Source organism: Aquarana catesbeiana, linkage group LG03 (genome assembly GCF_042186555.1).
Source record: "Aquarana catesbeiana isolate 2022-GZ linkage group LG03, ASM4218655v1, whole genome shotgun sequence".
Taxonomy (NCBI): domain Eukaryota; kingdom Metazoa; phylum Chordata; class Amphibia; order Anura; family Ranidae; genus Aquarana; species Aquarana catesbeiana.
The window spans coordinates 183,726,573-183,750,378 of record NC_133326.1 but is presented as its reverse complement, the minus strand read 5'-3'; the positions used below and the strand labels follow the sequence as shown (position 1 = coordinate 183,750,378).

At 42.1% G+C, this 23,806-nt stretch overlaps 1 protein-coding gene across 2 annotated transcripts in view; it reads left to right on the top strand.

The window, feature by feature from the left end:
* PHTF2 (putative homeodomain transcription factor 2) overlaps nucleotides 1-23,806 on the top strand; it is a 250,240-nt gene that overhangs the window by 185,847 nt on the left and 40,587 nt on the right. For both annotated transcript variants that reach the window (XM_073619589.1, XM_073619588.1), the window contains one exon: nucleotides 21,844-22,062. In XM_073619589.1, the coding sequence (XP_073475690.1) occupies nucleotides 21,844-22,062 (219 nt within the window). The remainder of the gene's footprint in view (nucleotides 1-21,843; nucleotides 22,063-23,806) is intronic.

Sequence of the window (23,806 nt, the reverse complement as noted above, 5' to 3'; positions counted from 1 at the left end):
TCCAAAAGGGGAAGCCCTGCCTGATTCCACTGCCATGTTTGACACTTTTTGGGGGGAGAGGGGAGGAGCTTCTCTGCCGGTTTCCTGTACCCGAAACTGATTGAAGAATCGGCTCCGGTGAGTACATCGCTGGATCTCTGGGACAGGTAAGTGTTCTTATATTAAAAGTCAGCGGCTACAGTATGTGTAGCTGCTGACTTTTTTTATTTATTTTTCCCAGCCTGGAGCTCCTACAAGCAACTAAGACCTTCCCAGTTCACTCACTTGTCCTATATGGGGACTGGCCTCACCCAGAGAAGATTATTATACCTCCAAAAATCCTTGCACAGTAGTATCCTACTGAAGAAAGTTTCCTGCAAATGTGTGAGGTTCCTGTTGTAAATCTGCCATTTCTTGTGTTACCAAGGCTTTTAAACAGAACAAGGCTGGCTAAGTCCTCTTCCCAGTGATGGGGTGCCACCACTTCTCTGACATCAGGTCATGTCAGATGTTTGGGTCCAGAGTTTCATGTCCAGGGCTGAAAACTAGAGTTTAGCATTCTGCCTCCTTCCTGCATCATGCTGTCAAACTTGCCCCTCTTCCCTCTGGCTACTTATTGCTGCTTTCCAGCAGCTCCTGTCTCAGGGGTTCATTCTTTTTGTGCCAATGGAGAAATCGTTTCAAGACTTCTACTCCAATCTTCATGGTTGCCAGACCAAATGGAGGAATCTGGGCCATTCTGGAACTAAAGACTCTCAACTTGTTTTTACAGTTTCAGAAGTTCTGCATTGAAACAACGAGGTTTGTTTGTTTTTTTGCCTCTCGCCTTTCTGTGATTTTCTGGCTTTGGTAAACATTTGGGATGCTTACTTGAACATTTGAAACTAGCAATACAACTTAATCTTTAACCGGTTCAATACAGGGCAATTTCACCCCCTTCCTTCCCAGGCCAATTTTTAGTTTTCAGCGCTGTTGCACTTTAATAGTCAATTGCGCGGTCGTGCGACGTTGTACCCAAAAAAAATTGACGTCCTTTTTTCACCACAAATAGAGCTTTTTTTTGGTGGTATTTGATCGCCTCTGCGGTTTTTATTTTTTGCGCTATAAACAAAAGAAGAGCGACAATTTTGAAAAAAACACAATATTTTTTACTTTTTGCTATAATAAATATCCCAATTTTTTTTTTTTTTAAAAACACATTTTTCCCTCAGTTTGGCCGATACGTATTCTTCTACATATTTTTGGTAAAAAAAATCGCAATAAGCGTATATTGATTGGTTTGCGCAAAAGTTATAGCGTCTACAAAATACGGGATAGATTTATGGCATTTTAAAAAAAAAAAAAAATTTTTTTTTATTTTTTTTAGCGGCGATCGCGATTTTTTTTTGGTGACTGCGACATTATGGCGGACACATCGGACACTTTTGACACATTTTTAGGACCAATCACATTTATACAGCGATCAGTGCTATAAAATTGCATTGATTACTGTGTAAATGTGACAGGCAGTGAAGGGGTTAACCACTAGGGGGCGGGGAGGGGTTAAGTATGTTTCCTAGGGAATGATTCTAACTGAAGGGGGAGGGGACGCACTAGGGGAGGAGACCGATCAGTGTTCCCCCGTTCTGGGAACACAGATCGCTCTCCTCAGAGCTGACAGGCTGTGGATCTGTGTGTTTACACACACAGATCCACATGCCGGCCCGGTTAACGGGCAATCGCGGGTGCCCGGCGGACATCGCGGCCGCCGGGCACACGCACCGGGTCCCGAGGAACGCGGCGGGCGCGCGCGTGCTCCCGGCGGCGCGCGCGTGCCCCCTAGACGGCCAGGAATCCCAGGACGTCATATGACGTCCACCCAGGATGGGAGATCCCATCTGTGGACGTCATATGACTATGGGCGGGTACTGAAGTGGTTAACATCCCAACTACGACACTACCTGCTTGGAGTTTGCATGTTCTCCCTGTGCCTGCGTGGGTTTCATCCGGGTACTCCGGTTTCCTCCCACACTCCAAAGACATGCTGGTAGGTTAATTAGATCCTGTCTAAATTGTCCCTAGTATGTATGAAAGTGAGTTAGGGACCTTAGATTGTAAGCTCCTTGAGGGTAGGGACTGATGTGAATGTACAATGTATATGTAAAGCGCTGCGTAAATTGACGGCGCTATATAAGTACCTGAAATAAATAAATAAAATAAAAATAAACTTAACAAATCAAAATAGCCTAATCTTTTTAAGTTGGAATCCTTGTGGTGTAAAATAAAGCACCAACTTTAGAGAACTTGCATACTGGACTCATGTGCTATGAGTCCAGTTAGATTCTCTAAAATTGGTGTTTTTACTTGGACATTTTGATTCTTTTCCTCCTCCATGCTACCTGCGTTACCATGTCTAGGGCCTCCAGGCCAAAGGGAAAACCTTTCTTTGTACCAGCAATGAAGGTCTAATGGTTGCCTTCTTCGAGGTAGTGTTGTACGTCCAGTTTCACTGCAGATCATGGAAACTCAATATTCTGGCAGCATGGGACAAACAGACTTTCTTGCTTGGTTGGGACCACACCATGCATCTGACCCCAAGGCCAGACTCTCCTTAATGTAGCACCGAAGTCGGAGAAACCCTTTCCTACAAAGACATGGAGGACTCTCACAGTGCATGCCATCCTATTGTGTTGGGCAACAGGCCTGGACTTGGTTGTCTGAGAAAGTCAGTTTGGAGCTCAGGGCAGTTCAGTTGGTCTTTCAACCCTGGACCCCTCGGCTATGAAGGCATCACATAAGGGTCCATCAAGGAGACACCAGAAGTCACCTTGCACAAATAGAAGCAGCCCTAACAACCATCCACATCCCAGGCATGGAAAATCGGCAGGTGGACTTTTTCAGTTTTCAGTGTCTGGATTATGGGGATTTGGCTCTCCATCTGGAGGTGGTTCAAGCCCTTTGCCACAGGTGGGGGATGCCAAATTTGAATCTGCTTGTGTCCAGATTCAGAGGCAAATGGGCAGGTTTGTTGCCAGGTTTGGGGACCCTTGGGCATTCACAGTGGACTCTCTAGTGACACTGTAGTTCAATTTGATCTTTGCCTTCAGATTCTCACTCCTTTGCTTCATAGGATTGAGATGAAAAGGATTACAGTGATTATTATCACACTGAATTGGCCCAGGAGGACATACTCAAGCTCATGGCAAACTCTCAGTGGGCCCTCTTGGATCTTCCAGACATTCTGTCTCAAGAGCCAGTGCTCCATCCTTCAGTTTCTGAGTTTAGCAGCATGGCTGTTGAGACCATGGTCCAGGGAGACAGGAGCCATTTGACTCTGTCATCCCTACCCTCCTGAGGGCTAGGAAATTTACTTCTCAAAAAATCTAACATCACAGCTGGAAGGACTGTTTTGCCTGGTGTAAGTCAGGAAAATTTCATGCTAGAAAATACTGCATAGGATGCACTGACTTGTTGCTATCACCTCTGCACAATGTGCAAGGCTTCCATCTGGGCTTCTTTTAACCAGTTTGTTAGGTTCTATCAGATGGATGTTCAGGCCAGTTTTAGGTGAGAGGTTCTACAAACTGCATTGAATTTGTCAAACTTTTCTTGACCCATTTGTTATGTGGGCCTGCTACCATGTTTTGACCATCCCTCTCTTGGGTTGCTTTTGGATATTCCATTGTAATGGCTAAAGAGTCTGTGTCCTTTTATTGTATCACTAAGAAAATGGGATTTTTTGACTTACCAGTGAAATCCATTTTAAAGTACAGTATGGGACTCAAGTCCTTTGCCTCTTTTCTTGTGATCTCCTTTTTGCTTGATATAAAATTGATGCAGGCTAGGAGTGTGAGGACTTGTATACGGGGATATCTTTTGCAGCCCTCTTTTTTTTCCAAGATATGATTTTTACTGGTAAGTCAAAAATCCTGATAATCTGAGAATAAAGCTCTCTATTATTTCCTTGTACAAGCAGATCCCAGGGGAGAGTATGATACTTGGCTTTAACTTCCCAAAAAAGATGGGTTGCCATAGATGTCCTAACTGCAATATATACATAATTCTGACTCTTAAAGAATTGTTTCATTGTCCACACGCTGGCAAAAAAAACTACAATAACATTGATCATTGGGCGTACAACCTCAAATGTTTACAGTAACCCATTCAAAAAAAGGTATAAAAAGCATCATGGTGATATAAAACTGACCATAGACAATGAAAGGAACTTGACCCAAACAATCCAGTCACAATACATGCCTCCACACACAATCATCAGGTTCAAAACCCAATGCCATTTTTATGGAAGAAGTAAAAAACTTACAGGAGTGGCAACTGGGACAATTTATTAAGGACAAAGATTTTGGATGTATACGCTAGACAAAGAGCATGCATACAATTGACATTGGTCAATTGCCATAAGTTGCACAGCTGCAACTATGGGCCTTGTGAAGTCATTTCCCATTTGTTGCCCATTTTTTTGGATTGAAACTTATGTGTGTTGCTTCCTAATGTCTTAAAGTGTTACTAAACCCAGGACCCTGCATTTGCTATATCTGGTCTCCAACAGTACACAGAACATGGAAATGCAATTATTTTAGTAAATATAAACGGCTAAATACCTTTCTCATTGGCAGTATATAGCAGTCCTGAGACTTATATCAATGCCAGTCTGAGCACTGGTTAAGGCTTGTAGTAGTAGTTTTGCATTCTCCTCTGACTGTCCTATGAGGCTGCATGACCCATTACTTTTTTGTCTGGGCAGTGCAGATTAGGCACAGCAGGTTGGAGGACTGCTAGTGTAAACATCCAGTACATAGTGCTGTGGAAGTTTATCACAAAGCCCTGTCGGTGCTGACTGATCTCTCACTATTGTCAGTGCAGGGGAATGCTTACCAGCTGATATATCGGACAGCCTCGCCAGTGCTGACTGATCCTTTACTATTGTCAGTGTAGGAGAATGTTTACTAGCAGCCAACAGATACATCACACAGCCCCACCAGTGCTGACTGATTCTTAAAGTGGTTCTAAAGTCTCCAAACATTACCCGAGTCCTGTCAGCAATCCAGTGTCATGGCTGTAGCTCTTCTCCCTTAAATTGCTGATCTCACAGGAGGCACAAGCAGCAGCGGGAGCTATAGAAAGTGGGGGGCCTGGGCGAGCTGTACTGTGTGAGAGTCTGGACACACACACACACCTGTTGGAAAAAGGAGTAGACAACGCCAGCAGGGGATTCAAGAACAAAAGGTAAGGGGATGCTTCTGTGCAATATCATTGCTCAGAGCAGTTAAGAATAACCTATTTTTATAAAAAAAATAAAAATAGGCTTGAATATCACTTTAATTGTTCTGAGTGCAGTCTGTATTGGACAAACAACCCAAATACAATGGAAGCACCAGGGGCACTTGGCAAACATCTGATGTCATTAAGGAATACATAGCAAGAGCCTAACCAGCATGTACAAAGCAAAGTGAAAATCTGAGAGAAGGCAAGGTGACGTCAACTTCTATATTTCCCCCATAATTGGCCTTCAGGAGGGGTTGAAACTGACAGCCAGCACAAACCAACATAATATTTATATTTTAGCGCAAAACCACAGCACAGATTGGGATGGAAACAAGTGCTACATGCACTTGGTCCCCTGGGGGTTTTAACAGGGATTTTGATGTTGTGGTGATACTACTTCAGGTTTCCTGGAGATCCTATTGTTCGTTACCAGCAGATATTGGAACCAGTGGTTGTTTCATTCCACCACTGTCCACCAAGTAAAACAGAATTTTTCAGTAGACTTTGTGAAATTTGCAGGCATTTCTTGTTCTCATATTGTTAGCTAAGTAATATATCCCAAGGTTAGATATATTTTTGTTTTGTTTACTCAGGTCGATAAATTACAGTCAATGAAGAGGGTTGACTTCATGAGGTTTGTGCTTTTTGGCATTAATTGCCAAAGCAAAATAATTTGGTACTCAATTAAATAAATGATCTGTCTAATGTAATTTTAATAGATGGCAAAATACTATTATCTTTAATTTCTATTAATTCATCACCTGTGGTGGGTTTTCTAGTTACAAATCTGTATCTGTTAATAACCTAATTCTGTTGAGGCTATAAACTTTTTTAGGAAGTTTATAGTTTGTATAGATTATTTGACAATTGCATTAAAAAAAGTATATATAGTTGACAGCTTGCTGCACTTTAAAGTATGTCAAGTCGCGGTCTCCTGTCTCCTTTTCTTCTCTGTGGCCGTATTGTTTGAGAATTTGTACGAGACAAATAAAGACAGGAAAGTTGACAGAGAATACAGCAGCCATTATTCATAAAACACGCTTTGTGTGACACCATATTGATATATATTCAGTGCAGTGCTGAGTTTTCGTCCCCTAAGTGTTACACATTTTTCGTTCCACTGGTCAGTCTTCTTTTTCCTATTTTCCAGTGTAAACAGTACAGTGCCAATGCATGCCTGCATTCCCTGTGTTTCTCAGCAGTGTTTTTTCTGACCTGGAGCTCCAATTTATGAATGCAGCTCCAATGCCTATGTGTTGTATATGTTTGATAAGTTCCTGCAAATTTTATGTTCACCCACCACACATACATTGCTATTCCCAATGCGCATCTAATAATCCCCTTTGGTGACAGTGCCACCATACCTGCTAACTCTGTGAAACATACAATGCTCTCTATTAAGCTTGTGTTTCCCAAAAGCGTAGCATGAATGTGCATAGCTCACAGCTGGAGATAGTCCAAATATCAATAAATATTGCTGCTGGAGATTAGCATATACGGTAAGGGGCAGAAGCAAGGCATCGCATGACAGCGAATGTATGCTTCCCTTTTTCCCACCTTTTAAGCAATGCATATAGAGTTTTTTCCTATGAGCTTTGGGGCTTGTGTAGATGAGCAAATGAAGCTTTCTAAGATTCATTCTAAGATCGTTCTACGATCACTTCATATATTTGATGTACCAGTTCCATGGGGTACAAAGTACATACAACTCTTTGTTCCATCTTTCTACAAGCTGACCCAAGACCCAGTATGTGACAACGATCCCCAAGCTTGCCCACAGATCTCCTACCAAAAAAGGGGAATGTCAGTTTAACACTGAACAACAAAGGAACGCTCCCCGCAGCACTATTTATGTGCTACTCACACAAGCTGTGTTTGCAAGCTAGGAGCAGCAACAGCATCAAAAAGAAGCTTTCATGAATGTTTATGGAAACCCCATGCCATTATCTGTGTACAGTTGAAAGTTGGGCCTCATTCTAACACCACCGCTGCTCTCAGCTGTATGGGCAGCACAGGAACAGTGCTGCTGTAGGGTGTGCCTGGCTTTTTCAGTTTTAGACTGACATGCCCACTACCCTGCATTCAGAGTGAGAAGCCTGGTGTTAGGAGAGCACACGGAGGATGGTGCAAGTGCTGTCAGTTATACATGCATCTGCTTTGTGGTCAGAACTTGTTGGGTGGACCTTGGGGCACTTTGTTACATACGTTATCTCTGCTTCCACAGCTCCTGGAACAAAGTGCTATATATACATTGTATCTTAGGAAACTGAATCATCAAATAATTTTAAGAAGTGAAAGTTCTTCTTTAACCTTCCAAGCTGCATTAAACTGCTTTCGGGTTCTTATTCACTTTCATTGGGGGGGGGGGGGGGGGCGCTCTAACATGATCAAATGCATCTGTACACAAATTTGTAATGTGACAGTTCTGCCTTTAAGCAGGTTGCTTTGCTGTGGTTTCTACATTAATAACTCAGCATGATTGTGGAGACATGCTGGATTCCAAACAGCAGTGTGGAGACATCCTGAGGGAACACATTGACAAATTATCTTATATTACTAAAGGGTAAAAAAAAGTACAAATTATTCTTGATTGATTTTTTTATTTATTTTTTCAAGCATAGTATGTATACAGAAATTTTGTGTTTCAAGTTTGCCAGTGTTGTGCGTATGACTTGAGTGTTTGTATATGTGGGTTTATTCCTTTTCCAGCTTATAACAAGTGTTGCAAAACACACAAACTTTTTTTTAACCCTGCAGCAGATTTTGGTTTCATTCAAAGTGCAATGTTTCTTGTGGCCATTTTTTCATGAGTCAGATTTTTGGATTATTTGGTTGGTATGTTAAAAAAAAGTTTTGTTTTTGCTAAATCACTTATTTGCCAGGTGCAATTTAAAAATGACAGTGGCATAGTGTGTTTTGCCCTGTCAAGATTTTCAAATAACGCCAAACTCAAAGGCTCCTGCAAGTCCCCACGAAATTTAGTATTCGAAACGCTGCTGTCATTCACAGCTGTGGTTCTACACTAGTCCCAGAACCTGAATCGATCAACCCTGGGACTTCCTGCTACAGGGCAACTCTTCTAGGTTGCTCTTACAGATAAGTGATATAACTCAAAGTAATTGTAAACGATCACCTTGTAAAACAACCCATTCCTTTAAAAATAGAAATAATAAAAGGCAAAACATTTTTGCATAGATATACAAATACTTTAATAACTTTTTTCCATTTTTTATAAGTGACCACATTCCCTCTGTTCTCAGCAGCAGTACATCTGGGGGGAGGAGAAGCAGCAGCAGTCTGAGTTTCCCAGTGAATGGCTGTGCTGCGGGGGCGTGTCAGGACAAGTCTGATCATTGGAGGAGAACACACGGAGTACCCAGCATAGCTAGAGAACTGACCACGGTGAGCTCTCCTGCTTAGTGTGGTCAGTTTTTAATAGGATAGCAGAGGGACTGGCGGGAACACAGGGATTTCACACAAAGGAAGCTTAGGAGAGCAGGATGCTTTCTCATACAAGTACATTAGGAATATGACGTGTCGGGGTAACAAATGCTTTAATGTCATATGTAGTCTGTCTTGATCTTAATGTTATGTTAACAATTTATGCAAAGACTTTTTTTCCTGTGTACAATGCAATATTATACCAAAAGGGGTGTCAGGATAGGGGGGAAATAAACTGGAATTCAGAGTGGTTAAGCTCTCCCAAGTTCTTATGCTATCTAAGTAATAACTTAAGGTATATATCAGCCAAAGGAAAGAAAAAGTCTGTTAGGGGCTCATTTACAAATAAGAAAATTGTTCTAATTTTATATCCAGCTTTTATAAACCAGATCCTTCTTGGTTTCTAACCTGTACCATAAAATCTACTGGTTGTTGATACAACACCTACACGTTTCCCTTTTTCCAGATTTCATTTTTTAAGTCCAACATTTGTTTGGTGTATTCAGTTTACTGTGCTAGTAGACTGAAAAAGCATGTTTCTGCTTTCTCAATCCCTGTGCTCTTCTATTATCAGCCAGCTTTTATCACTCCTTTTATTAACTTTCTTAGCCATAGTAGAGTCTTGTACCATATTGGCCATCAATCAGTGCAAAAAGTTTGGAATTTACTTAAAGTAGTATCAAGCCCTCTTTGTTTTTTAGGTTAACACATTTTAGACAAAATAAAATAAACAGTCCATAGTAAATTGTTAAAATTCTTACCCCAGAACTTTCAGCTTAAAACCTTTAATGCTGCTGGCTCCTGCACTCTCTGTACAGCTTCCCTGAACTTCTGGTCTTCACAGGAAAGTGTTTACAGTGGAGAGTGCTGTCTTGCGTTACTATGTTAGCTTGGAGATGGAACGGGGAAGGGGGATGAGGAAGGAGAAGCAGGTGAGTGCTGTGCCTGCCTAGGCTATGGGACTGTGTGTTTCTATTGATGCATTTGGTATTAGGAGAAAGGGGTTTAATCCCTGAATGCAAGGGTGGCTACATAGGATTTTGCAAAAAAAGGCACCACCCTGAAACTGGAAACCTGGGGTAGCGATCATGGCATCAACTTAAACTAAAACCTAGGCAGGGATTAAAAATTAAATAAAATATGGCTTCATCTGGAATGCATACCCGAGACTAAGCTATTCCAGACTCACCATCCCCAAACTCAGAGGAGGAATAGGTCTCCCAGACCTATGAAAATACCACCAAGCCTGCCATCTAACTAGAATTAACAACTGGAATATCCACTCCAAGGTCAAAGCCTGGGTTCAGCTAGAACACTCCATGTCCTCGCTCCCGCTGTCCCAAATCCCTTAGATACCCCTGAAACACACCCCCCTGACTACCAAAAACTACCCACTCATCCACCCAACATTACCTTCCTTCCGGGAAACTTGCCGCAAACAGAATATTTGCTCAATTCTAGATCCCATGATCCCACTACGACACAACCCAGACTTTTCGCCAGGTGCCTCCACATCCTTCTTGACAGACTCATGGCCACACTCTACCGTTCGAGTAGAGCACTTCTTCGAAAACAGCCACCTCGTCTCAGAATCCAAGCTAGCAACACAGATGACAAATGGCATGTTCCCTTTTTGGACGTACATACAAATTAGACACTTTCTTGAAAAGCCCAAGCCAAGACCTGATTGGTCAAGACAAAACACTTCCTTCGAAGCACTATGCTTAAAAACTGAACCACAATGTCACTTAATTTCCTGTACATATGCGCTACTATTCACTTGCCAGAACACTAAATCCAACTGGGCTAGCCGTAAATGGGAACATGACCTTTTGATCGATCTATCAGACCAAGACTGGGAAAACATATATATATACATGTATACACAAAAGAACAGTAAATATATATGAGAGAACACGGTCAAATTATATTCCAGATTGTATAGAACTCCCCTAAGGCTAAGCAAAATCTATCCTTCACTTTCCCCACAATGTTAGAGATGTGAGGAGGAGACGGGGTCACTGCTACATATCTGGTGGTCATGTCCCAAATTACAAACCTTCTGGAAAGATGTCCACCGAATTACAAACCCGATCACCATCTTCAATCTTGACTTCTCACCAGAACAGTTTCTACTACGCCACTCCTCGATCCCAAAAAATGCATACCCTCGCTCACTTGCCATGCACATGGTGAATGCGGCGAAGATGTGTGCCCCAGCCAAATGGCACTCCCCAGAACCGCAGTCTATAACAGATTGGTTTAAACGAATACAAAAAAAATGCCGAAATGGAGGATATGATACATCAAACAAGACGCCCCCTCTAAATTCAGCACACGTTGACCTTGCTGGCTACATTTCGTCACGACAGACGAATACAAAAATGCTACAACCTGATAGGGCCTTGAGTGTTGTGGTAAGGAAAAAAGAGAGAGAACTCTCCAGAATCCCTCCTCCCATTCCCCTCAGTACACTTCTTAAAGAAACCAGAATATTCCCTAGTCACCCTTTATAACAAATTACTGACCCCCTCCCCCTGATGCACCCCCCCACTCATACACCTCCACCTCCACATCTCCGATCACCACAGTGGACTCAACATTACATCCGTTATATAAAAACAAACTTATTTCAAATCGCCCTTTAATCTATGAAAGAAAACAAAGAAATGCTATGGTTCCTTAACTAAAATATCAGATAGTGCAGCGCTAAAATCCAAATAAAACATAAAAAAAACATTAAAAAAATCAGTCCATAGAAGAGATCAATAAAACATCTTCAAGTGCGAGCGGACACCCGTAAGCAGAGAAGTGATTCAGGCAGCCCTCCACCAAAGGATAAGATGGCCTCTCACCTGAGGGAATGGACCCTTTAATTACAGAGGGTCAAATATCGCCTTTTAAAAGTGATCACGCAAGGTGCAGCATCTATAGGCATCCGTCAGGGTACAAGTTTCAACACTCCAATGGGACCATAAGGCTCCTGAAACAAACACTGCATGATGCACCAGAAATGGAGATCTGAGACTGGTTCCTTAACTGACTATTTGGTTAGCGACAAGTGATAATCATTATATTGTGTCATATGTATTATACCTTTTAACGGAAATATTGTTCCATCCGTATGTTTATTTCAGCGTCTGCATCCGCGTTTATGCTTTCCTCTGTTATATCTTATATACCCTCAATAAAGCATTTGAACTTGGGGGGGGGGGGGGGGGGGGATTAAACAAAATACATACTCAGTAAATGATTAAATCAGCTGCTGAAAGTGCCTAAAATAACTGAAGATTTAATACCTTTTTGGTTACCTTAAAGTGATATCACAATGTTCCCAAACTGGCTGCATAAGGCACCTTTCACACATCAGTTAAGTCACGTATTTTTCAAAGAAAAAACAGATTACGTTTTTAATCAATTTTTACATACCGTATTTATCGGCGTATAACACGCACCACAATTGTAAGAGGGAAGTTTAAGGAGAAAATGTTTTTCACAGCCCCCGTTACAGTAACAGTCCCCCTCCCCCTTCCCAGTACACAACCCCCCCATCCAGTACACAGCCCCCCTCACCCTGCACTCCCAGGAGACCCCAAGTCTCCTGGGACAGCGCTGCCAGCATTCTGTACAGTTAAGAAAAAAATCACTGCGGGCCCCTTCCACACTGCTCCTCCTGTGTCACTCATATTGTAAAATGAAGCTTCCATATATCTCAGTAGCTCAGTGTTTTCCACTGACCTGGTCGCATGACTGCTCTCTCTGACGTTGCATATATGGTCATGTGACCGCTCTCCTCCAATCTCAAGCTAGGAGCAGGAGGAGGAGAGCAGCCAGAAAAAAACTGAGCTATTGAGATATTTGCAAGGTTTGTTTTATAATTACACTGACACAGGAGGAGCGGTGTAGGAGAAGGGGCTGGCAAGTGATTTTTTTATCAACTTTAGACTATGCAGGCAGTGCTGTCCCAGGGCCAGGAGAGGTGCGCGGCGGCCGGCCTGGCACCCCCCAATACGTGACTCCCTGGGCGGACCGCCCGTTCCCCACCCCCTGTTGGTAAAACATAGTATCGGCGTATAACGTGCAGGCACTGTTTGTCCTCTGTTTTCAGGGGGAAAAAGTGCGTGTTATACACTGATAAATACAGTAGTTTTTTTTTACATCCGCCAGCTATACAGTCCTTAACCACGTGAGTCTCAGAGGCATGTTTTCATGCAAAAACGGACCATGTGTCATTTTTACATCCGTTTTTTCATCCCGTTCGTTTTTGTAATGGAAGAAAAATAGGGCTTTGATCCGTTCCAAAAATGTTGCCAGAAACAGATATAAATAGATGATCATCCATTTACATCCATTTTTCCATAGAGATGCATTAATGTCTGTTTTTCATCCATCAACAGATGGATGAAAAATGGACAAGCGGTCCGCATGGGTGAAAGGGGGCCTAAATGTTGCTTATTCATTATACAACTCTTAATTCCAAAAAAGTTGGGACGCTGTGTAAAATCTACATAAAAACAGAATGCAATAATTTGAAAATCTCATAAATCCATATTTTATTCACAATAGAAGCTATAAAACATATCAAATGTTTAAACTGAGAAAATGGACCATTTTAAGGGGAAAAAAAGTTAATTTTGAAATTGATGGCAGCAACACGTCTCAAAGTTTGGATAGGGAAACAAAAAGCTGGCAAAGTACGAACAAGAAAGAGCTGGTAAAACATTTTGCAAATATTTAGGTTAATTGGTAACAGGTCAGTAACCTGATTAGGTGTAAAAAAGCATCTTAGACTCTCAGTGTCTCAGAAGTAAAGATGGGCGGAGGTTCACCAAGCTGTGAAATGCTGTGCCTAAAAATTGTCGAACAATTTCAGAAAAATGTTCCTCAACATAAAATTGCAAGTACTTTAGATATATAATCATCCACAGTGCATAATATTAAAAAATTCTGAGAATCTGGATAAATCTGTGTGCAAGGGACAAGGCTGAAATGCAATATTGGATGCCTGGGATCTTTGGGCCCTCAGATGGCACTGCATTAGAAACAGGCATGATTCTGTGATGGACATCACTGTATGGGCTTAGGAATACTTCCAAAAAATCACTGTCTGTGAACACAGTTTGCCGCGCCATCCAAAAATGCAAAGTAAATCTACAGTGGGGACGGAAAGTATTCAGACCCCCTTAAATTTTTCACTCTTTGTTATATAGCAGCCATTTGCTAAAATCGTTTAAGTTCATTTTTTTTTTCTTCAATGTACACACAGAACCCCATATTGACAGAAAAACACAGAATTATTGACATTTTTGCAGATTTATTGAAAAAGAAAAACTGAAATATCACATGGTCCTAAGTATTCCGACCCTTTGCTCAGTATTTAGTAGAAGCACCCTTTTGATCGAATACAGCCATGAGTCTTTTTGGGAAAGATGCAACAAGTTTTTCACACCTGGATTTGGGGATCCTCTGCCATTCCTCCTTGCAGATCCTCTCCAGTTCTGTCAGGTTGGATGGTAAAGGTTGGTGGACAGCCATTTTTAGGTCTCTCCAGAGATGCTCAGTTGGGTTTAAGTCAGTGCTCTGGCTTAAACCCAATTCAAGAACAGTCACGGAGTTGTTGTGAAACCACTCCTTTGTTATTTTAGCTGTGTACTTAGGGTTATTGTTTTGTTGGAAGGTAAACCTTCGGCCCAGTCTGAGGTCCTGAGCACTCTGGAGAAGGTTTTCATTCAGGATATTCCTGTACTTGACCGCATTCATCTTTCCCTCGATTGCAACCAGTCGTCCTGTCCCTGCAGCTGAAAAACGCCCCCACAGCATGATGCTGCCACCACCACGCTTCACTGTTGGGACTGTATTGGACAGGTGATGAGCAGTGCCTGGTTTTCTCCACACATAACGCTTAGAATTAAGGCCAAAAAGTTCTATCTTGGTCTCATCAGACCAAAGAATCTTATTTCTCACCATCTTGGAGTTCTTCAGGTGTGTTTTTTTTTTTTTTTTTTTTTTTTTTTTTTTTTTTTTTTTAAGCAAACTCCATGCGGGCTTTTATGGGTCTTGCACGAGGAGAGGCTTCCGTCGGGCCACTCTGCCATAAAGCCCTGACTGGTGGATGGCTGCAGTGATGGTTGACTTTCTACAACTTTCTCCCATCTCCCGACTGCATCTCTGGAGCTCAGCCACAGTAATCTTTGGGTTCTTCTTTACCTCTCTCACCAAGGCACTTGTCCCCCGATAGCTCAGTTTTGCCGGACGGCCAGCTCTAGGAAGGGTTCTGGTCGTCCCAAACGCCTTCCATTTAAGGATTATGGAGGCCACTGTGCTCTTAGGAACCTTAAGTGCAGCAGAAATTTTTTTTTGTAACCTTGGCCAGATCTGTGCCTTGCCACATATCTGTCTGAGCTCTTCAGGCAGTTCCTTTGACCTCATGATTCTCATTTGCTCTGACATGCACTGTGAGCTGTAAGGTCTTTTATATAGAAAGGTGTGTGTCTTTCCAAATCAAGTCCAATCAGTATAATCAAACACAGCTGGACTCAAATGAAGGTGTAGAACCATCTCAAGGATGATCAGAAGAAATGGACAGCACCTGAGTTAAATAGGAGTGTCACAGCAAAGGGTCTGAATACTTAGGACCATGTGATATTTCAGTTTTTCTTTTTTAATAAATCTGCAAAAATGTCAACAATTCTGTGTTTTTCTGTCAATATGGGGTTCTGTGTGTACATTAATTAGGGAAAAATGAACTTAAATGATTTTAGCAAATGGCTGCAATGTAACAAAGTGAAAAATTTAAGGAGGTCTGAATACTTTTCGTCCCCACTGTATGTCATGCAAAGAAGAAGCCATATGTAAACATGATCCAGAAATGCCACCGTCTTCTCTGAGCCAAAGCTCATTTGAAATGGTCTGTTGCAAAGTGGAAAACTCTGGTCCGACAAACTGAAATTTTGGCAACCACGAGTGCCGCATCCTCTGGGCTAAAGAGGAGAGGAACCTTCTTGCTTGCAATCCATGCTTAGTTCAAAAGCCTAGGTCTCTGATGGTACAGGGGTGCATTAGTGCCTATGGAATGGGAAGCTTGCACATCTGGAAAGGCACCATCAATGTTAAAAGATAGAGATATATATCCAGGTTTTCGAGCAGCAAATGCTCACATCCAGACAACCTCTTTTTTAGAGAAGGCCTTGCATACTTCAGCAGAACAATGCTAAACCGCATACTGCAGCTATGACAGCAGCATGGCTTTGTAATAGAAGAGTCCTGGTGATTAACTGGCCTACCTGCAATCTAGACCTTTCACCAACTGAAAATGTTTGGCTCATCTTGAAACTAAAAATATGACAAAGACGACCCAGGACTGTGGCACATTTTGAATCGTATATCAGGCAAAAATGGGACAACATTCCACTCCCAAAACTCCAGCAACTGGTCTTATCAATTCCCAGACTTTTTTTTGGGATGTGTTGCTGCCGCCATCAATTTAAAACTACCTTATTTTCTTAAAATGGCACATTTTCACAGATTAAAAATCTGATGTTTTCTGTTTTGTATTGTGAATAATATATGGGTTTTATGAGATTTGCAAATCATTTTTATTCAGTTTTTTAGATTTTACACAGCATCCCAACTTTTTTGTTCAATAAGTTTTTATTGAAGATTATTTAAACATTGTACAGTATTGGTATACATATACAGTGGTAAGGTACATGGACCCCCATAGACAAATAAACCACTATCAAGAAAGTGTTGTCTGATTTATAACATAACCCACAACATTACTTTTAACTTCTGCGTAGTCTTCAAATTAGGGATATCATCCTTCCTAATATTTAGAGCTAGGTATCCATGGTACCTATTCCAACTTAAAATATTTCTCTTACCACCAACTGTACTCAAAAGTTAGTTGACAGTAAAACGGGAAATGAAGAGAAGAGAGAGAAAAAAAAAAAAGAGAAAAAAAAAAAAGAGTATGGGGGGGGGGGGGGGGGAGAAAGGAAAGGGAAGACAAAAAAAGGGGGAAAGTTTCCAGTCTTAGCAGAATTCCTTCAGACAATGCAGGTAAATTCAACTACATACTCTATTGAGACATTATTTCTGCATACTCTACTGAGAACTTAAACGCGAACCAACAGGACCATATCTTAGTAGCCAGATCAGATTTATTGCGTAATGTGAGCGTGCTGCTTTCCATGTGATAGATATAATCAACCTCATTTAGCCATTGACGCATCGTGGGGATAATTTGTAGTTTCCAATATTTTGGTATTAGCATTTTGGCCGCGTTTAAAAGATGGGGTGTAATAGATTTTTTATATGCTCCTGTTGGTTCATTTGTGCAATGAAATAGTATTACCCACGGGTCATTGACAACTTCACACCCTTGTATTTTTTTTATCCAGAATAAAATGTTGGACCAATATGGTTTGATTAGGGGGCATCCCCACCAGATATGAGCATGAGTCCCTTTTTCCCCACAACCTCTCCAACAGAGATCTGATTTGGCTGGGAACATTCCGTGTAGCACTATCGGAGAGTAATGCCATCTTGTCAAGAGTTTATAATTTGCTTCCGCTGCTCTTGAAGATATTGAGGAAGTATATGAAAGCTGTAGGATTGTGGTGCGTTGAATGTCCGTTATTGGGCTGTGGAGATCTTGTTCCCATTTGTGGAGAAATGGCAGTTGTGTCAACGGAGATAGGGACATTATAGCTTTATAAAAGAGTGAGATAGCTTTTTCTGGTGATTGTTCCCCTGCTAATAAACACTCAATTGGGTTCAACTCTGTTTCAGATCGTAAAGGCAGCGGGAGGGATTTGACAAATAGTGAAAGTTGATGATACTTCCAGTAGTCCATGAATGAAATAGGAGTTGTTGGAATCAGACTGTCAATGGGGAGTATTCCTGTATCTGTGGTTACTTGGTGTAATAAAAGCGGAGATTCCGATATCCAGTTGCTAAACCTTGAATCCATATTTCCGGGGGGGAAATAATCATGACCAGAGAGTGGCATTAATGGAGAGTTGTAACTCCATTTTTGTGATTTGCACATCGAGTCCCAGGCTGCTAGGGTTGATTTCGTGAGTGGGGAGGTTGTATATGCAAGCTTACGAAATTTGTTTGGTATCCAGATTAAAGAAAACGGCATCGTACCACATAATTCCATTTCTAATTGTACCCAAATTTTTGAGTTCCTATGGTATTTCCAGTCTGATATCCGGTTTAATAGAATTGCGAGATAGTAACTCTTAAAGTCCGGGATCGCCAAACCTCCCTCATGCTTATGTTTAATGAGAAATTTATAAGCGAGTCTGGGACGTCTGCGATTCCAAACATACTTACAGACCATAGATTGTACTAGTCTAAAAAACCCAGGTGGAATCTTATACGGTAACATCTGAAACATGACGAGCAATCTGGGCAACACATTCATCTTCACTATGCTAATTCGACCTAACCATGTATGAGCTACCGGTAATTGGGTCCACCTCTGTAAGTCTGATTTAATAGAATTCAATAGGGGTATATAATTTCTACGAAATAGCGAGGAGGGATTAGCTGTCAATTGTATTCCTAAATATTTTAGTGAGTGGGGCTGCCAACTAAAAGGGAATGATTGTTTCAGTGTTGTAGTCGTATTATGAGGGATGGACACATTTAAGATCTCTGATTTAGATGTGTTAATTTTAAAGTTAGCAAGAGTTCCAAATTTGTGAAAAGCTTCCATAAGATTTGGGAGTGTAATAAGGGGCTGTTGAACGTAAAATAAAATATCGTCTGCATATGCTGCATATTTATGCTCCGTTGATCCTATGTTGATACCATGAATATTGGGGTCGTTACGAATCGTAGCTAAAAACGGTTCTAGGGAAAGTGCGAATAGTATCGGTGAGAGGGGACAGCCCTGACGGGTGCCATTGTGTAGGAGCAAGGATTCACTCAATGTACCATTGATTCGTAGTTGCGCAGAGGGGGATTGGTATAACGCCGAAATTCTGGCCAACATGTGTGGTCCCAATCCCAGGTGCGATAATGTAGACATCAGGAACTCCCAGTCCACCCTATCAAACGCTTTTTCAGCATCAGTTGACAAGAGGAGGGTGGGCTGGGAACACCGTCGCACATATGAAATCAGGGAAAGTGTTCTAAGGGAGTTATTTCCCCCCCCCCGAGGAAATCGAGTCAGCATATGTCGTCAGATGTGGGAGCAAAGTCCCTGAAAATGCACGGTAGTATGCCACCGTGAAGCCATCTGGGCCCGGGGCTTTACCATTAGCCATAGATTTCAATGCTTTCCCAAGTTCCGCAGAGGAAAACCCCTCCTCCAAAGCCTCGAGTGCCTGAGTAGGAAGACTAGGTAACCTGAGATATTGTTTGATAAGTGTGTCTCTAGATGTACCTTCAGTTATGCCTTTACCAACATTATAAAGTTTTTGATAAAAGAAGCGAAATTCTTTCGCAATATCGCTCGTTTTGTGTAGCAAAACATCTGCTGACGTTTTTATTTTAGATATATAGGAGGCTGATTTTTTTTGTTGAATCGAGCGGGCTAGTAAGCAACTAGGTCTGTTACCCCATTCGTAGAAATGCTGTGATATTATACGCATTCTGGCTGTATTTTCTGTGTGAAATAGCGCTTTTAGTTCCTCTCTTTTCTGGGTGAGGGAGTGTAAGATTTGTGGGGAATTAGAAAGTTTATGGTGTTTCTCGAGGGAACTAATCTTTTTCTCGCGGGTGCATTATCCTCCACACATCTATAAGTTGTGATTCCTGTAGTTGTTTTCGTAGAATTGTAGGGCATTTATGAGAAATACAAGATCTATCTAGAGATGGTTCCAAGGGAGCAATAAAATCTCCTGCTAGTATAATGCATCCGTGTGAAAAATCTCTTAGTTTCGTTAGAGTGGAAGCCAAGAAGCTGGTCTGTCCCTGATTCGGGGCATAAACTGTGGCTAAAGTACATGGCAAGTTACCCAGACTGCCCCTCAAGAACAGATATCTACCTAGTGGATCTGCGAGAGTATCTTCAAGAGTAAAAGAGGATCCCGTCCGGAACCCAATGGCCACTCCTTTTGCTTTCGTGACATCAGAGAGGCTATAATGCCATGTTGGATAATGGCGGGCGTATAGCTTCACTGAGGTTGTGTGCGTGAGATGGGTTTCCTGGAGAAATATAATGTCTCCATGTAAGCGATCGAGTTCTCTATATAATGAGTGCCTTTTGCCAGGGGCATGTAGCCCGCGTACATTAAGGGAGATTAATTTAATCGTGGCCATTGGATTCTTGTAGGACCCTTCATTTCTATATTTATTCTGCCAGACTGGTAAAGAAGAGAGGGGTAACAGCAGGAAGGGGAGAGAAAAAGGAAAAGGAAACCAAGAAGAAAAGTACAAGAGGAACATCTATGTACACATTTCTTTTGTGCACGCAAAGCCTTGCGGTGCAACAGACGGATAGACGAGGAGCCCGGCAACCCAGAGCATCCACCCCTTAGAGGAGGAGACGCCGTGGAACACCGGGATCCCCGCCCCCCCGCAATGGGAGGTGAAGCCAACGTAGGGCCCAGACCCCGCATGTCAAAAATCGACAAACGTCAACTGCGTGGTCCGGCGCCGACACATGAAATAGCAAATAAATTTAACAGTGTGAACCATAACTTTGCTGTAAACTGGAACTTATTCCCAATCTGTGTGAGATTGAGCAGTTTGCCTGATATCTCTATCATGTTTAACCAGCCTATGACAGGTGAAAATCAAACATAACAATCCTCGGATAAGCTCAAAATAAATAATTAAAAAAACCCAAAAAGAAAAAGGTAGGAACACAATTATTGGGTATCCGGATATTGGAACTCAAGCAAGTTTGTCAACTATACCGGTCTGTAGGCTGAGTGTTGATAGCAGTTTTACCATCCCTGTGAGCTATAAGCGCGGCCGGAAATCCCCAACGGTAGTTAATTGAAGCTACCCTCAATTTTTCTGTGAGGGGTTTGAGTGCTCTACGTCTTTCCAATGTTTCTCTGGCGAGATCCGGAAAAAAGGACAGGGTAACACCATCGAACTCCAGTGTAGCTGCTTCTCTTGCTCTGCGCATTATGAGTTCCTTTTCTCATAGTAGTGCACTCTGCAGATGATATCTCTAGGGGTATCAGAAGCCAGATTACGAGGCCGGAGTGCTCTGTGGACCCTGTCTAGCTTCAAGGGGTGATCTGCAGGGTTTCCCAGGAGGCTGTTAAAGATACCTCTAACTGAGGCTGTTAAGTCATCATCTCTTGTTGCCTCCGGCAACCCCCTGATGCAGATATTGCTTCTCCTGTTCCGATTCTCTTGGTCCTCGATCTTGTATAAAGCCATTCTGTGTGCCAGGTTAAGATTGCGGGTGGATGTTTGTAAGTCCCTAATGGCTGCTGCGTGTCTATCGAGGCGCTGTTCAGTCTCCTTTACACGCTGCAAAACTTGAGCTAGGTCCGCTCTCACCCCTGATAGCTCTTTTTTAATCACCCTCTCCAGTCCGTGCAGCATAGAAGCTAGGTCAGACTTCGTGGGGAGACCGCTCATTAATTCCGCTACTCCCGTGTGTCTGATCGGGCTTCCCTCCTCATCAGAGCCTCCTGAGGATACTGGAGAACGGCGCTTGGATTCCGGCCTGTGGCGGGAGGCGGAGCTTACCCCCAATCCATGTGGAGTGCGGCCTAGGCCATCTGTTTCCGCGGGATCCTCCGATTCCGTAGCGAGGAATCGTTTAATTGTGTTTTTGGGGGTCCCCTTTTTGGGCTGAGCTTTGCCCGTTCTCTTCCCCATACTTGCCATCCGTTTGTGAGTGTTCGATAATGCTGTTTAAAGGCCGATATAAAGGGTGTCGGCGCCGGAGCTCACATGAGAAGCGTCCTCACCGTCTCATGTCCAAGCCACGCCCCCCCACCCAACTTTTTTGGAATTGGGGTTGTATAATGGCAATGCTCATAGGCTCCTTATAGTACCCAAGCAAGAAAATAAAATCGTAACAATTCAAATATTTTTTTTTTTTTTAATAATTCATATTTGGGTGATATCTGGGAATTTTCTTTTAGATTTTACATGCTTTTCATTTTTCTAATGCAGCTGAAGGAGACTGTCAACAATCTAATGTTCTGACTAATTATTATTTATATCGCCTTCCAGGATATGCAGAAATCGGGCACCAGCTGTAGTTCCCGCTGTTCGAGTTCCCGACAAGATTCTGAAAGCACCAGACCAGAGTCAGAAACTGAGGATGTTCTGTGGGAAGATTTGCTGCACTGTGCAGAATGCCGTTCCTCCTGCAGCAGTGAGACGGAAGCCGACACTAATCAGGGCAACTTATGCATGAAGAGGGAATATAGAGATGATCCTTTTCATCAGGTACTCATTTTTTCCTGCCTTTTTCAATTTTGGGTGCTGTTTATTTGTGCAGTTTCAGTTTTGTATTTAGTATAAGATCACAATTTCTGTATCCAGTACTAAACATTTAGCTGTTAAAAAGTATTCATGATTTTGTAAATCTTTTATAAGTGAAATATTCATCTGACGTTTACAAGATTTGCACAATTTTTTTCCTAAGGTTTTAGAGAAGATTTAGCCTCCAGGTTATGCATGCCTGCTTTGAATACTAGAGGTTTTTCCTTCTAGTAACTAACCCAAAGCAAGACCAGAGGAAAAAGGCATCAACAGTTCAGTATATACTGCCCCCAAACAGTTCTCTAGCACTACTAGAAGAATCGAAAACAAACAAATGATCCATGCTCTCCCTCCAGCATAGTATGTCCTATGTCTCTCACTATCCCTTTTGTAACAGAGATGCCGTAAGATATCTGTTAATATCTTGGCTATAAAGTACTTGGAGATAATGCACATCTAATATTTTGTAAATGTAATGTATATAATTTTTAAGTAAATATTTAGCAAAATATGTCCTTTTTAATACTTGTTTGTATGATTAAAATACATTTATACTGCACATGTATTTAAAAAAAAGGATATACAATGCCTGCATGGAAAAAAGAAAATCAATAGTACATGTAAATATAAAAAACACACAGTCTATAACCTTCCAGGCATTCTGCTACCTACATGAGGATTAGAAATTAGCAAATTTAGGCTAGCCCAGATTAACCCCATCCTACAACCAGGATGCCTCAGTTTTTTGCTAGTGTCTTAGGGGGGTGGCTGTCCTTTCTTTAGCTTTGCTTCTGTAATGACTAACTTATTATTTGGCTAACACTTTTTTCTCCTTCAATTTGTCTTCCGTAAAGACTTTTTTCCTTTGCGTTGCTGGAGGTTTGTTTTTAATTTGCCGCTATCTGACATGGTTTTCCTCAGTCTAGCTTTTTAAGTACTGCCTCAAGACCCTGCTGGACTGGACTTTATAGAGATGGCCTGTAAGTGACGTTTGGACATTCTATCTCATTTTCATTGGTTGGTGGGCCCTGTTATCAGAGTGTCTGAGTTTTGTGGGTACTTGAGACCTTGCCTCCTACTCTGAGCTTTCACATTGCCTTACCACAAGCTGCAACATGTCAGATTTAGGACCTGGGGAGGGGTGGGGAGTAGCTGTACCAAGTGCACCTAGCTCAATTTCTGCTAACAACTCTGCAGGATGCCTTTTCCAACACTCTTTTCTCGCTAGGTCCTGCTCTTCACACGGTCCTTTGTTACTTTCCTTTGCAAACCACTTCTGGTCAAAATCTTTTGCAGGTATTGCGGCGATTAAGCCCCCTTGCTTAGTACGTGGAGCAGATGACTATAGCAGTAAATTGTAACTGTGACAGTTTGCTGGAAGATTCTAGTCCCATCTCTTGCATGTGCCTCTTGTCAGGGCACATGTGTAAATATGCGTATAGAAACTTGCAAAGCTTGTGTTCCAGATGCCTAATTGCACAAAGTGGTGTCCCACCACAAGTTGGGCTACAAACTTGCGTTTCATTCCCTACCCCCTCCTTTGTCCTCCCTCCGCTTCCTGTGTCTCCACACAGTCTAGCATCCGGCTTCCTTGGGTCTTCTGGATCCGAGTATCATTGCCTCAGTCCCTGTGGCAGAATGGTTCCAGGTGTTCTGCTCCAACCCTTTTTATGTTCCTAAGCTGAACAGGACATTTATTCTATCTTGG